Genomic DNA, 14,490 nt, shown 5'->3' with positions numbered 1-14,490 from the left:
AAAAAAAAAAAAAAAAAAAAAAAAAAAATCAGAAAATGCAGAAAAGCACAAAGATGATTTAAAAGCACGTCCACAGTCACCTAACCCAGAGTGAACTGCCATTAACCTGCTGCTGTACATTACCCTCCAGCTTCTAGAGTCTGGGGGTGCCAAAAGGCACAGCACAGGGACTTTGGTCCCCTCTGAACTTCCATCTCTACAACAATGCCTGGCCCACGGTAGGCGGGCAATACATTTTTGTTGAATGAATAAATAAATCTTTCTAGGCTTTTTTTTTTTTCTTATACATACATACCTGTATTTATCCAATTATCATTTTTATAAAAATGGGGTCACCCTATACCTATTATTTGAAATCTATTGTTTTAACTGAACAACAGGTTTAGCTATCTTTGTGGATGGTTGATTTTTTTTTTTTTTAAGACTGTGGGGACTAACACACATTCACACATTCACAGTCTGCAGCAGAGAAATCAGAGATGATGCAGGGGCAGAAGCAGGAGATGTAATAACTCAGGGAGGCCGGTGCCCTAATCAAGAAGAGTCCAATAAAAACAGGCTAAACTCTTCAAACAAAAGCAATATGTGGCTTGCAGTGGAATTTTCAAAACGCATTAAAAAAGGTGTAAAATGAGAACTGCGAGTCTCTTCCTACCCTGAAGCTTTAGTCGCTTCCTTCAAACAGAATCACTTGAACAGTTCCTTGTGTATCCTGCCAGAAAGATGGTTTCATGCCGATCTCTGCTATTAAAGTTTTATTTTTTTTATTTTTTATTTTTTTATGACTGCAATCTTTCTACAGACATCGTTTTGCATTTTGCTTTTTACACTTAAATTATCAGAGATAGTTTTCCGTTGCAGACTTATCTCTTATGGAAAAGACAAAATAGTATTCCATTATTTAGACTAATCTTGATGTAGCTAAGCAATCCTCTGTAAATGGTCATTTAGGTCGTGGTACCCAGACACACACACACACACACACACACACACACACACACGCAATTATCAAAACAACAATACATTGGACACCCTTTTAAATATGTCTTGGTATAAATATTCTGGGTCTCCATTGGAGAAATTCTTAACAGAAAAATTGAATGTACATTAACATGTCAATAGATTTGGCCAAATTGTCCTCCAAAAATACTATTTCAATTGATCTTCCCTCAGTGATGTACAAGAGTGCCTGTGTCCTTAGATCTTGGGCCACACTGGATATTAGCAAATATAGAAAGCGAAGTTTTCATTTTTACAAGTCTAACATATGAATATTGGAAGGGAAATGACAAGTTAATGAAGGTTTGTGGTTAATCACACATTTCCGTGCCTACAAATAAACAAGGGGCGCAAGTTAATCAGCATATACTCCATTAACTTGGATTCATACCCTTCTGTTTATTTTCACTGCCATCACTCTGGCTCAAGTCACCATCATTTTTCAGATGAAAGGCTGACAGGGACCGCTCGCTGTTTCCCTGGCACTCACTCTGGCCCCTGTAATTCATTCTCCACGGAGCAGCAAGCATGATCTTTAAAAAATGCAAATCAGCATTCTGCTTCTGCAGTATAGCTTATCTGAATATTCTGAAGGCCTTCCCCACTGTGCCTAACTAGATTTGGTATAAATTATGCTTTTTCATAAAGTAGAGAAGCTTCTGAGTTCTCTGGCTCCCAAAGTGAGCTTAAGGGGGGCCTGGAGAGCCCCTCCAGAGGACAGATGTCATTGTCTTCTTTGCCTGTGGCATGAGGTTGGGCAGATCAGGGGCTAGAGTGCTCCCAAGCTGCTGATGCCCCTGGCTCCTGGGAGAAGCAAATATAAATAATCTCTAGAAGAAAGTATTATTATTTTCAATTATAATATTTTTCACAGATTAAGATCAAATAAATCTGAATTCTCAAAGATCCCCCAATACACAAGTAAACAATCCACTATGGAGTAACAGCTGGCAGAAGCAAAAGATGAATATCAGATATTGGAATTATCTGTCACAGAATATAGAGTAATACACATGAAATGTTTAATAAAATAAAACATGGAAGTTTAAAAATGAGCAAACAGCATGAGCCGTAAAAATCATCAAGCAGATCTGGAAAATGAACAAATACAACTTTGAGAAACAAAAATAACATTTTTGAAATAAGAACTTAGTGGCTGGTTCAGGGAACAGATTAGACACTGTTGAAAAGGAGATTAGTGAATTGGAAAATAGATGTAAAGAAATTACCCAAAATTTAGGAAAAAATGAGAGGGAATGCAAACTAAGATGAAGAGGTTAAGAGACATAGGAGCTATCATGAGACAGTCTAACTAATGTCTTCCATAAAGACAAAAAAAAAAAAAAAAAAAAAAAAAAAAAAAAAAAAAAAAAAAAAAAAGAAGGGGTAGAGGAGATGCAATCAGTGAAGAAGAATGTCTAACAATTTTCCAGAAGTGATAAAAGACACTAAACTACTGGAAGCACAGTTAGTACCAAGTGGGATTAAGAAAAATCCAAAGAAATAAACATTTGACCCTGCAAAGCACCAAACAAAAAGTAGTCACCAACCTAGATTTGTGTACCCATCAAAACACTCTCTCAACAACAAGGGCAAAACAAAGACATTTTCAAATAAACAATACTGAAAGTGTTCATCATCCTACACTCTATTAAATGAACTTCTAAACAAAGGAATTTATTAGGAAGGAAAATTTACTGGAGGGAAGGTTTTTTTTTGTTTTATTTTGTTTTTTGTTTTTTGTTTTTCTTTTTAGATGAAGTCTTGCTCTGTCACCAGGCTGGAGTGCAGTGGCATGATCTTGACTCCCTGCAACCTCTGCCTCCCAGGTTCAAGCAATTCTTCTGCCTCAGCCTCCGAGTAGCTGGGATTACAGGCACACACCACCATGCCTGGCTAATTTTTGTATTTTCAGTAGAGATGAGGTTTCACCATGTTGGCCAGGCTGGGAAGGTCTTAGTTTTAAGAAGAAATAACAAGCAAAGAATTGGAAAATGTAATTCTTTAAATGAAGAAATAAAATAATACCCTCTAATTTTGTGGGGTTAAGAAAAGAGGAAAAGGACAGAACAAAAATACTGGAAAACAGAAGTATGTAATTTGGAAGATAAATGATTATGTTAGTGTTCTAAATTTCTTGCATTAGTCAGGAAAAGAGTTAAGATGTTATAATTTCAAGAGTTAGCTGCTAAAATAATAGAAGCATTGTGTAACTTCCAAACCAGAAGAAAGAAAGATAAATAGGAGTAAGTATAAATAAACTAATTCCTTAAATATTAAAAAAAAGCAAGAAAGGAGAAAAGGAGCACAAAAAGTGTAGTTTGTGGGAAATAAAAGATGGTTAAAAACAAATATGAAAAAATGTTAATGGATTTAATTACCAATTAACAGAGATTATCTAATTGGATTTTGAAACCCCTAGCTATGTGTTATTTACAACAGACATACTTGAACTATAGGGACACAGAAAGTATGAAAGTGAAATAATTCACAAAACTTGCCAAATACTAAGTAAAAGGAAACTGGGTGGCTACATCAAAATCAGTTAGAGTAGGATATGCAATAAAAAGCACTATTAGGGATAAAGGTGGTCACTCCACAAAAGGTCCAGCCTGCCAAGAAAAGATGGCCATATCAGAACATACAAAGCAAACATTGCTAGAGCTAGAGCAAAATATTGACAAATCCATCATTATAATGGCATAGTTTTGCACAACTCTTCTGATTATTTATAGACCAAGTAGACAAAAGATCAGTAATGACACAAAAGCTTAAAAAACACAATGAACAAGTTCAATTCCTTTCATATATATGTGTGTGCCAGTGCGTGCATCTGTGTGTGTATGTGTGTGTATGCATGTGTGTTATGTAAGCATAGTGTACACAGTGGTCAACTCACGTGCGGTTTTGCTTTCTGTGGTTTCAGTTACCTGCAGTCAACCATGATGTGGAAATATTAAATGGAAAATTCCGGAAATAAACAACTCATACATTTTAAATTGAGTGCTGTTCTGAGTAGCATGATGAAATCTTCCACCATCCTGCTCCATCCCACCCAGGATGTGAACCCCCCTTTTGTCTAGTGTATCCACATATACACTACCTGCCCTATACAATGCGATAAGAGGAAAAACCATAGTAGACATAGGATTTGGTATTATCCACAGTCTGAGGCACCCACTGGGGGTCTTGGAATGCCTCCCCTGAGGTTAAGGGAGGGACTAATGTACATACATACACACACACACACACACACACACACACACACACATATATTACTGTGTCCAACAATTAGAGTGTCAACATTCTTTTCAGACACATATGCAACATTTACAAAAACTGACCCCATACTAGGCCATACAATGTCTCAAAGAATTCAAAGAATTGCTATTATACAGGCTATAGTTCTGATTGCAATGCAGATAAATTAAAAGCCAGTAATAAAAATATTTCAAACATTTCTATGTGTTTGGAAATTAAGAAACACTTCCCAAACACTCAGGCATCAATGGAGAAATCAAAATCAAAATCAAGAGAACACAGATCTTAGAACTAAGCAAAAAGTAAAAATAGTACACATGAAAACTCATGGAATGCAGATAAATCAATACTTTGAGGTAAACCTATAGGCTTATGAGCATATTGTTAAAAGAAGAAAGCCTAAGAATTAAAGGTAACCATCCAATTTAAGAAGTTAGAAATAGAAAAATTGAATAAGCCGAAATAAAATAAAATAGAAAACAAAACAAAAATAAAATAGAAAACAAAGCTAGAAGAGAGAATGAACAAGGTCTAAGTTGCTTCTGTGAAACCCCTGAGAGATTAGATCAACCTCTGCTAAGACTGATCAAATGAAAGAAAGGAAAGGAGAGTGAGTAGGGGAAAAGAGGAGAGGAGAGATTAAAATTACTGAGAATGAAAAAGAGACAAAACTACAGATCCAGCATGTTTTTATAAAAAAAAGAAGTTTATGATCCAACGTGTGTGTTTATAACTTGAATAGTTCTGTAAGTGTTGAAGAAATTGAGGAATAATTTAAAAATCTGCTCCCTGCCCCAAATGTAACCCAAACCAACACCAAACACTAATCAAACAAACAAACCAAAACAAACAAACAAACAAAACCAGGCAGGCCAGGTGCAGTGGCTCACGCCTGAAATCCCAACACTCTGGTAGGCGGAGATGGGTGGATTGCTTGAGTCCAGGAGTTTGAGACTCCAGCCTAGGCAACATGGAGAAAACCCATCTCTATTAAAAAAAAAAAAAAAAAAAAAAAAAAAAAAAAAAATTAGGATCGGGCACGGTGGCTCACACCTGTAATCCCAGCACTTTGGGAGGCCGAGGTGGGCGAATCACGAGGTCAGGAGCTCGAGATCAGCCTGGCCAGCATGGTGAAACCCTGTCTCTACTAAAAATACAAAAAAATTAGCTGGATGTTGTCGTGGGCACCTGTAATCCCAGCTACTTTGGAGGCTGAGGCAAGAGAATTGCTTGAACCTGGGAGGCAGAGGTTGCAGTGAGCCGAGATTGCGCCACTGCCCTCCAGCCTGGGCAACAAGAGTGAAATTTTGTCTGGATAAAAAAAGAGAAGAAAAGAACAATATCACTCCAATTTTACATAAACTCGTCCAGAAAGTAGAAAAAGGGTGCAATCTTCAACTCACTCTGTGAGCTCTTAGTATGAATGGCAGATCTAGGTTTTGTAGAGCCTGAAGTTTATTCAATTTCGGGGCCCTCTTAAGAAAAGAATGGAAATTCATACAAAAATTCAAAATTGGCAAAAAAGTAAATATTTAGAATTGGAAAATAACAATAAATTACAAATTTTATAAAGCTGACACGTACCACAAACACAACAAAATTTAGAGAACTCGTATATTATTTTTATTATTCAATTGAGTTTTCTACAATAGTGTTTTCCTACACTTTTTAGATTGGGTTGGCTTTACCTCTTCACACGACAAAGATTTCATATTTTCATTTTCTATGGCAAGAGTAGAAAGGCCGCTTATTCTTTCTTCTTCCTTCGTTGTAAAAATATTTTTTGTTGCCGATCATTCAGGAGATTTCTTTTTCAGCTTAACAACTCATTATTATAATATCATAAGTTTTTAGGATTATCAAATTTGGAAAACTTCTATGAAGTTTCTTTCATGTATAAGCTATGAGATTTGCAACAACTTTCCCTAGACCAGCTTCTGGTTCTGCACATTTCACACCTGTCTTTCCACTGCCCCATGGTTCTAGTGATTGGTGCTGAGGACACATTCGTGGTGCATCTTCACGCCATGACAGTGGGCAGGTAGGACCGTGAGAAGCAGGGGTATTTGGGGAAGCCAGTCCTACACTGACCTTGCTAGCGAGAACTTAATGACACATGGAAGTGGCTGCATAACACACAAACTTAACGGCACTAACTAAAATAATTCTCAACACAACCTGTCCGTAAGCTGATCCCCCAAGTGCCCGCGGTCACTTCAACATTCACAGCAAAAGGCAGAGTGTGAAGAACCAGTGAAAGAACCAGCAAAAGACAGAGTGGGAAGAGACTGTCTCTTCAATGATTAATGTTGAAATCTGCTATGTTTTCAAAAACTTAAGTCCATGTGAACACATTGCTAGGGTTCTCACACTTGATACCCTTCCGGGTTTTGGAAAGTACTCTTGCAAGACAGAGACCCTGAATCCTTTTGAGGGCAGTGTGAAAAGGAAAAATTAAGGACAGTATGAGAGAGGAAAGGTATAGGCCAATCGCATTTATGGACACGGTTGCAAAAGTCGTAAATAAAATATGAGTAAATGGAATGTAAAGATAACACATTATGTCCATGTTGGGTCTATCCTAATAATGCAACTCATTAACATTAGAAAAATCTGTAAATATCCTTGCCACATTCACAGATTAAAAGATCTTTTCAAAGATGCAGAAAATGCATTTGATAAAATTCCAAACCCATTCATAATTTAAAAATGAGAAATAGTTTGATATGTATCTATGCTGATTAAGGGCATTATGTACCAAAAAAGCTTATTCTAAATGATATTTCTTAGTGATGAAGTACTGAACTTCTGAGATCAGGAATAAAAAAGACAAGGACGCCTCCATCACAATGAATGACAATGACTTTCAATGTTTTACTGACAGTCCTTGCAGCAAAACAAGAAAAAGAAATAAAAGGTATAAGTATTTTAAAAGAAATAAAATGATCACTATTTGTAGATGATATGATTGTCTATGTAAAACTCAAAATCTACAAATTATTAGAAATAATAAGTGTTTAGAAAGATGGTTGGATAAAAGAAATCAATATATAAGAATCAATTATATTTTATAACAGCACATAGTTGTGGGGAGGGAATATATCATTTACAACAGTAGTTAAAAAATATAAGATACCTAGGAATAAATTTTATAAAATATGCAAGATGTGTTTGGAGAAAATTATTAAAATTTCATGAAAGACATTAAAGGTATAAATAAATGAAGTGAGATATATTCAAGGATAGACAATATTAAGAGATGTCTACCTTCTACAAACTGGTTCATAGGTATAATAGATTCCAGTCAAAATCCCAACAGGTTATCTTATTTTTTTAGGATCTTGAGAAGGTGGTTATAAAATGTATATGAAAGAGCAAAGGTGTCAGGAATTGAAAAACAGTAAGATATAGGGGCATCAGAGCTCTTATAAGATTTATTGAAAACTCGAGTAACTGTAGCATTGTATATTCTGTGAAAAGATAAACAAATTGACCAAAACAATAGAACAGAGAGCTCAGATGGTGACTCCTGAAATTTACAGAGGCTTGCTAGATAACAGGACAGTGTTACTGATAAGTGGAGAAGAGAGGGCTGGTCAAGAAATAGAGCCAGGACAATTGGTTATCCCCGTGGAAAGGAAAAAGAAGTCAGTTCATACCCCCAAATCAACTTCCAATGGGGGGAAAAAACTTAAATGTACAAAAAGGTAAAATGCTAAAGCTTTTAGAAGAAAATGTAGAAGAATATCTTATACTCTTGAGCTAGCAAAGGATTTCTTAAAATGTGCAAGTGCAAAAGGCGCAGAAAGACAAGCTGGTAAGTACGATCCTATTAAAATGAGGAACTTCTGTTATTCAAAAGATACCATAAAGAGAATGAAAAGACATCTACAACACACATGACCAGCAGAGGATTAAGATATAGGATGTGTAAAGAAGTCCTCCAAATCTACAGGAGAAGATAAATCGTACCAGAGAAAAATAGACGTTAAGACATAAGCTGGTATTTCACAGAAGAGGAAACGAGAATGGTAAATAAAGATACATAGAGACTGTCAAACGCATTAATAATCAGGGCTGTGCAAATTAAGACCCAATAAGGTTATATTCTGCACGCATTGGATTATCAAAATTTATGAATTCCAAAAATAGCAAGTGTAGGTGAGGACCAATGGGAACCCTGCCCATGGGAGCATAAATTGGGATGAGTACTTAGTAAAATAACACTTTTTTTTTTTTTTTTGAGACAGAGTCTTGCTCTGTTGCCCAGTCTGGAGTGCCATGGCCCCATCTCAGCTCACTGCAAGCTCCGCCTCCTGGGTTTACGCCATTCTTCTGCCTGAGCCTCCCAAGTAGCTGGGACTACAGGCACCCACCACCTCGCCCAGCTAGTTTTTTGTATTTTTTTAGTAGAGACAGGCTTTCACCGTGTTAGCCAGAATGGTCTCGATCTCCTGACCTCATGATCCACCCGTCTCAGCCTCCCAAAGTGCTGGGATTACAGGCTTGAGCCACCGGGCCCGGCCGTAAAATAACTTCTAAGTTAACTTTATAGGCATTTACAGCGTGAGATCAGTGGTTTACAAACATTTTCTGTGAATCACAATCAGAAATACATCTTACATCACCATCTGATATATACGCCTCTGCACACACATACACTGACACATACATACATCATCACAATGCAAACATTGCACAATGGTCGTTCGAGACTATGCATCTCACACATAATGCAGCATCCACACATGCACAGTGTACACACACAAATGCAAGCCATACACACATACACCTGCCATTCACACACAATGGCAAGCATACTGGCCCGCGCAGCAACATGCAAACGGAGTGCACAGCCCAGAGTGCAGCATGCTCCCAGCACATAACCACGCTATACACATGGACCTCCACACACTACTGCCCCACGCAAGCATGCACACACACATGCACTCACACACAATGCAAGCACGCACACACAATGCACTCATACACAATGCAAGCATGCACACACGCATGCACTCACACACAATGCAAACATGCACACACATATATATGCACTCACAGTGCGTGCACACAGGCACATAAACATGCACATAATGGAAATAGAAGTTTCAGGAAATGATATTGTCTCTTAATATGAGACATCCACTCCCAAGTATTCTCTTTTCTTTCATTAAGAAAGCACACTGGTTGGGCCCCACTAATGTGAGTCATGAGGCATTAAGAGATCATGACTATGATTTTGTCATATGTACACCCAGCAACAAGTCCAAGAAGGTTCTTAAGAGCCTTATTTGTAAAAGCCAAAAGCTAGAGACAAACAAGATGATCGTAGATAGAAGAGAAAAATAACTTGCAGCTTCCTCACACGTTGGAATATTATCCAGAAGTGAAAATGGAGGAGCTACAGCCACACCTAATAGTGTGCTCACACCTTAGAAACATAATATCGAGTGCCAGAAGCAAACGCAGAAGAATACGTACAGTGAGCTATGACTTGCATCAACCTCAGGAACAAGCACAGCTAAAAAAATACCCTGTTCAGGGGGCACCTGTACCCTGAAAAAAAACAAGGAAAGGATAAACGCAAAATTCAGAAGTGGAGAACAGGTGAGTGGACAAAGACATGGGCAATGTTGTGGTTTCTGGGATGAGGGCTGGGCTCACGGGTGTCCACATTATGTTCACAGTCGACCTTTAACAACACAACACTAGAGTTAGGGGCACCAATGCCCCACACAGCTGAAAATCCACCAGTAACTTTCAACTCCCCCAAAACCTAACTATTAATAGTCTACAGTTAACTCGAAGACTTACTGATAATATAGTCAATTCACACATATTTCATATATAACATGTATTATATGCTGTATTCTTACAATACAGTGAACTAGAGAAAAGAAAATGTTATTGACAAAATCATAAGGAAAACATATTTAGTATTCATTAGGTGGAAGTGGCTCCTCATAAAGGTCTTCATCCTCATCATCTTCATGTTGAGTAGGCTGAGGAGGAGGAAGAGGAGGGGCTGGTCTTGCTGTCTCAGGGGCAGCAGAGGTAGAAGAAAATCTGGGGATAAGAGGACCCGGGCAGGTGAAACTCACGTGATTTAAGGGTCAACTGCGTTTCTTTCTCTTTTTTTTTTTTTTTTACATAAATTAACCCATTTATTATAGGCCAGTGATGTCTCAAAGAGTAGAGGAGCGTCTACTGGTCTTTCAACTCCTTCAGTCTTCTGATGGCGGACTTTACCGTGACAGCGGAAGTGGTATTGTATGTCCAGGCACCGCCGGCCACTATCTTCATGCAGGAACCACAGTGCCAGATCCCCACAGCTCGTCTCTTCATCTTGGTTTTGCCACAGAAAGAGCAAGTGTACTTGGCGTGCTGCCTGATTTCAATTTTCTTCACCATTTTCCGGAGGGAGGCCCAGTAGCGGCTCCCGTATTTACCCACGATCCCGACTTTCTTGGTACGTTTGGCCATGTGGCCGCGAGCTAGGTCCAAGCCCAGAGAGAGCTATTCTTTTCTTTTCGTTTCGTTTCTTTTCTTTTCTCTTTTCTTTCTTTTCTCTTTTCTCTTCTCTTCTTTCTTTTATTTTCTTTCCTTTTTTTTTTTTTTTTTGTTTTGAGTCAGGGTTTCATTCTGTCACATAGGCTAGAGTGCAATGGGATTGGCTCACTGCAGCCTCAAACTCCTGGGCTCAAGCGATCCTCTGGCCTCAGCCTCCTGAGTACCTGGGACTACAGGTGTGCACCACTACCACACTCAGCTAACTAAAAAAAAATTTTTTGGTAGAGATGGGATCTGGCTATGTTGCCCAATCTGGTCTCAAACTCCTGGGCTCAGTGATCCTCCTGCCTCGGCCTCCCAAGGTGTTGGGATTATAGGTGTGAGCCACTGCGCCCAGCTGTCAACTGTGTTTCAAAGTATACATATACTTTGTAGTCCTCAAATATCGGATAAAAATGCACATTTGATCAAGTGAGTCCTGTTGAAAGCCCCTTCCATTCCGAAGTCCTATGAGCCCTGTACTTCTCCTGTGATTCCTGTCTCATGATCTTCTCCTGGCATTCTGCACCCACTGAGCGCTTGGCAGTCCCTTGGCCATACCCCACTTGTACCCACCCTGGGGCCTGTGCACTTGCCTGTCTGTCTGCCAGGAATGCTCTTTTTGGGCCTTCTGGCTCATTCTCCTCCTTCAGCTCAAGCGTCTCCTCTTCGGTGAGAACACTCCCATGACCTTGTCTCAAGGTGGGCCCTCTGGTGTCCCCTGGAGCCTGCTGCCCCCTGCACTCCTCCAAAAACAATAGTGGGGTCCTTTCTGGCCTCGGCCTGCTGGGCACTGATCCCAACTGGTGCAGATCGGGATGCTTCATGCTCACATGCCTCTTTCAGCCGACTGGGAGCTTGAGAGGACCGAGGATGCCTCTGTCTCCCTCGACTTGTCATCTGCCAACCCTAGTGCCATACCTGCCAGAGTCACACAACAAATATGGAGCACCGGGACCAGTGGCCTAGTTTGAGGGCCAGTGCAAATTGAAAATGCATGGCCCCTTGTTCAAAAAGTATTAAGAATTTCAAGACGATGACGGCAGAGCATTAAGGCCAGTGTGGGGTCCTTCTGAGTGTGGGAGCGTGTGCCTGACTGCATGGGTGGTGTGCCCAGGAAGCCGGCCCTTGGGGCCAGATAGAAGCCTTATCGAATGCTACAGGGCTGGAGGCCACCGTAGCATGGCCTTAGTCTGAACGGGCCTGACCTTCTAGGCGGAGATGCCTCCCTGAGCCCCAGCACACACTTGCTCTTCAACCCCCACCATGCCCCGAGGGCAGGGACCTCACCTACATCCTCCAGAGGTTGAAGCCCAGGCTGAACCCAACACGGCAGTGTGAGTGGGCTCCACATGGCCGAGGAAGACACAGAGCTAATGTCGGAGGTCAGCATGGGGCAGACAGGCCGGGAGGGTGAAGGGGCCAGAGCTGGCCCTGAGGTTCAGGTGAGTGGGGCAGTTTTGTCTTTATCCTGAGACACCAGAAACCCTTGGGGTGTTACAAGTAGACTCTGCAAGGAAGAGTGGAGCTGTGCATGGGAGAGTGGAGGAGGGCCCGGGAGACCCCAGGGGAATACCCCTTAGGGGGCCAGGCCAGGGTGCGTGAGGCCTAAGCCTGGCATGGAGGAAAGGGACCCCTAGGAGCAGCACTGAGGAAGAGTGGCCAGTTAGACTCTGGCCACTGTCCAGTGAAATAAAAAACAAGTAACTCAAACTATGTAAAAAAGAAAAGTCACAATGCAAATTTGCATATATATCTTAGAAGGTCTGAACTTGCAGACACTAGCCAGTGACAAGGGCCCTTTGAGGAGTGAGGCCATGGAGGGGACAGCTTGAGAGACAGGGCTCCAGGGTCAGCAGCCTGGATACCAGAAGTCACAGGATGGGGGATGAGGAGGGGCTTGGCGGGCCCACAGGAGCTGGTGAATGGGGCCTCCTGGGGGTGAGGGTGCATGCAGCAGATGGAGACTGAGGGGCAGATGTGGGTTTCAGGGAAGGAAGTTGCAGTAAGACCAAAGCTTTAGGCCTGGCCAGAGCTGCCCTGGAAAGTGGGTTCTCCCTGGGGGAGTCTCCCTGCCGTGGGAAGGGGGCCCACTAGGAGGCCCAGGGAACCGATGCCTTGCACCATGTCCACAGATGGGGTGCTAAAACAAGAGGAATTTATGTTCTCATCCTGCTGGAGGCCATGAGTCTGGGCTCAAGGTGCAGGCTGGGTTGGTTCCTTCTGAAGCTGGGCTGGGATTATTCCAGGTCTTTCCTGTGGTTGTAGATGGCCACCTTCTCCTTGCATCTCTTCACATTGTCGTCCTTTGACACAGGTCAAAATGTCCAAATGTCCCCTTTCTGTGAGGTCATGCTGGATAAGGGCCCACCTGAATGACCTCATTTTAACTTGATGACCTCTGCAAAGACCTTATCTCCAAATGAGGTCACACATGCTGAGGCCCTGGGGGTCAGGACTTCAACATGGATTTGGGTGGGGGACACAATTGAACCAGCAGCACTTACTGAAGATTACACAGCTGGTGAGAGAAGGGACCTTGTGCAGCCTCTATTAATAGATTCTCATATTAAAAGAGAAGTCTCATGCAGAGAAGCAGAATTCCCTGTACACACACCTTAATCATTTCCCTTCTCGGCAGCAACGATATTATCGGTTTGTGCATCTCTCTAGATCTTTTCCTGTGGAGGCATATGCATAAATATATGTCCTGAGGAGGGGGGCAGTGGCAGGCTGTTTTTAAAATAAAATTTAAATCCCTGTTATGGTGAAAAACCTGGCTAATGAAAATTACGTTTCAAAACAGACTGAGGCGTTTTTGTGCTAACTATGGCGTTCTCTGTCTCATTTGCAATGGAAAAGTCCCTTGCTTCAAAAACATACATTATTAAGAGGCCTTATAATACAAACCACATTTTCCAATTCAATAGCGTACAAAGTCAGCCAAGCAAAAACAATGTAAGCTAGCTTCAAAAGCATCTTGCTCAAGAGTGAAATTTGTTCGGAAGGGCAACATTCTAATCCGAGCCGTGGGGTAGGCTGGTTGTGGCGTTGCTGAAATTTTAGCCTCCAAAATGAACCCCTTCGGTAATTGAGAACCTATTAAAGGAGCTTAAATGCAGTTTCAGATATTGCATTTCCTGATTAACAAGGGTATAATTTCTTGAAGAAAGAAAGAAAAAAAAAGATTCTGTTAATATCGTTGGTTTTCCTGAATTGGCCCTTGTACAGCAAGAAAGGCCAGGGGCTGCTGGCCTGGGGGGAAGCTGATAGGGACACACTTGGGTGGGAAGAGGGTGTTGAGGGCCCAGCAGGGCAGAAGGAGGAGGTCCAGGAGAGTCTGTCTGGCCTGGCCACCTGAGTTCTATTTGGACCTCAAGACCAGCTGAAGCCACACCTCCCAGCTTGATAACCTTGGTCTTCACCTGCAGTCAGCCTCCTTGGTTGCAGGTGCTGAGCTAGAGCCATCTCTAGAACATGCCTCCTCCTCCTCTGTCCAAAAGCTCCTCTGTCATTGGAGACATACCCCGATGCTTGCCCTCTGGGCAGGCATCATCTGCAGCCCCTGGCACTGCTTTTGGCCCCCTGAGGCTTTGGGTACATGCCTCACATCTCTTCCTCCCTTCTTGGAGTCTCATCTCCATCACATGTCTGTGGGTGGCTGGTCCCCACCTTGGG

The 14,490-nt window shown here is 41.3% G+C and overlaps 2 protein-coding genes across 2 annotated transcripts in view; both read right to left on the bottom strand.

Moving 5' to 3' along the window:
• Positions 1-14,490, bottom strand: part of APCDD1L (APC down-regulated 1 like) — a 57,391-nt gene that overhangs the window by 26,208 nt on the left and 16,693 nt on the right. The gene's annotated exons all lie outside the window — the stretch shown is intronic.
• On the bottom strand, positions 10,396-10,771 carry LOC108541649 (putative 60S ribosomal protein L37a). The gene has a single exon (XM_017891230.1). The coding sequence runs from the start codon at positions 10,744-10,746 to the stop codon at positions 10,468-10,470; it is 279 nt and encodes a 92-aa protein (XP_017746719.1). The 5' UTR covers positions 10,747-10,771; the 3' UTR covers positions 10,396-10,467.

The sequence above is a fragment of the Rhinopithecus bieti genome, unplaced genomic scaffold (genome assembly GCF_001698545.2).
Source record: "Rhinopithecus bieti isolate Rb0 unplaced genomic scaffold, ASM169854v2 scaffold_20477, whole genome shotgun sequence".
NCBI classification, from domain to species: domain Eukaryota; kingdom Metazoa; phylum Chordata; class Mammalia; order Primates; family Cercopithecidae; genus Rhinopithecus; species Rhinopithecus bieti.
This window is presented reverse-complemented; position numbering and strand designations above follow the sequence as displayed.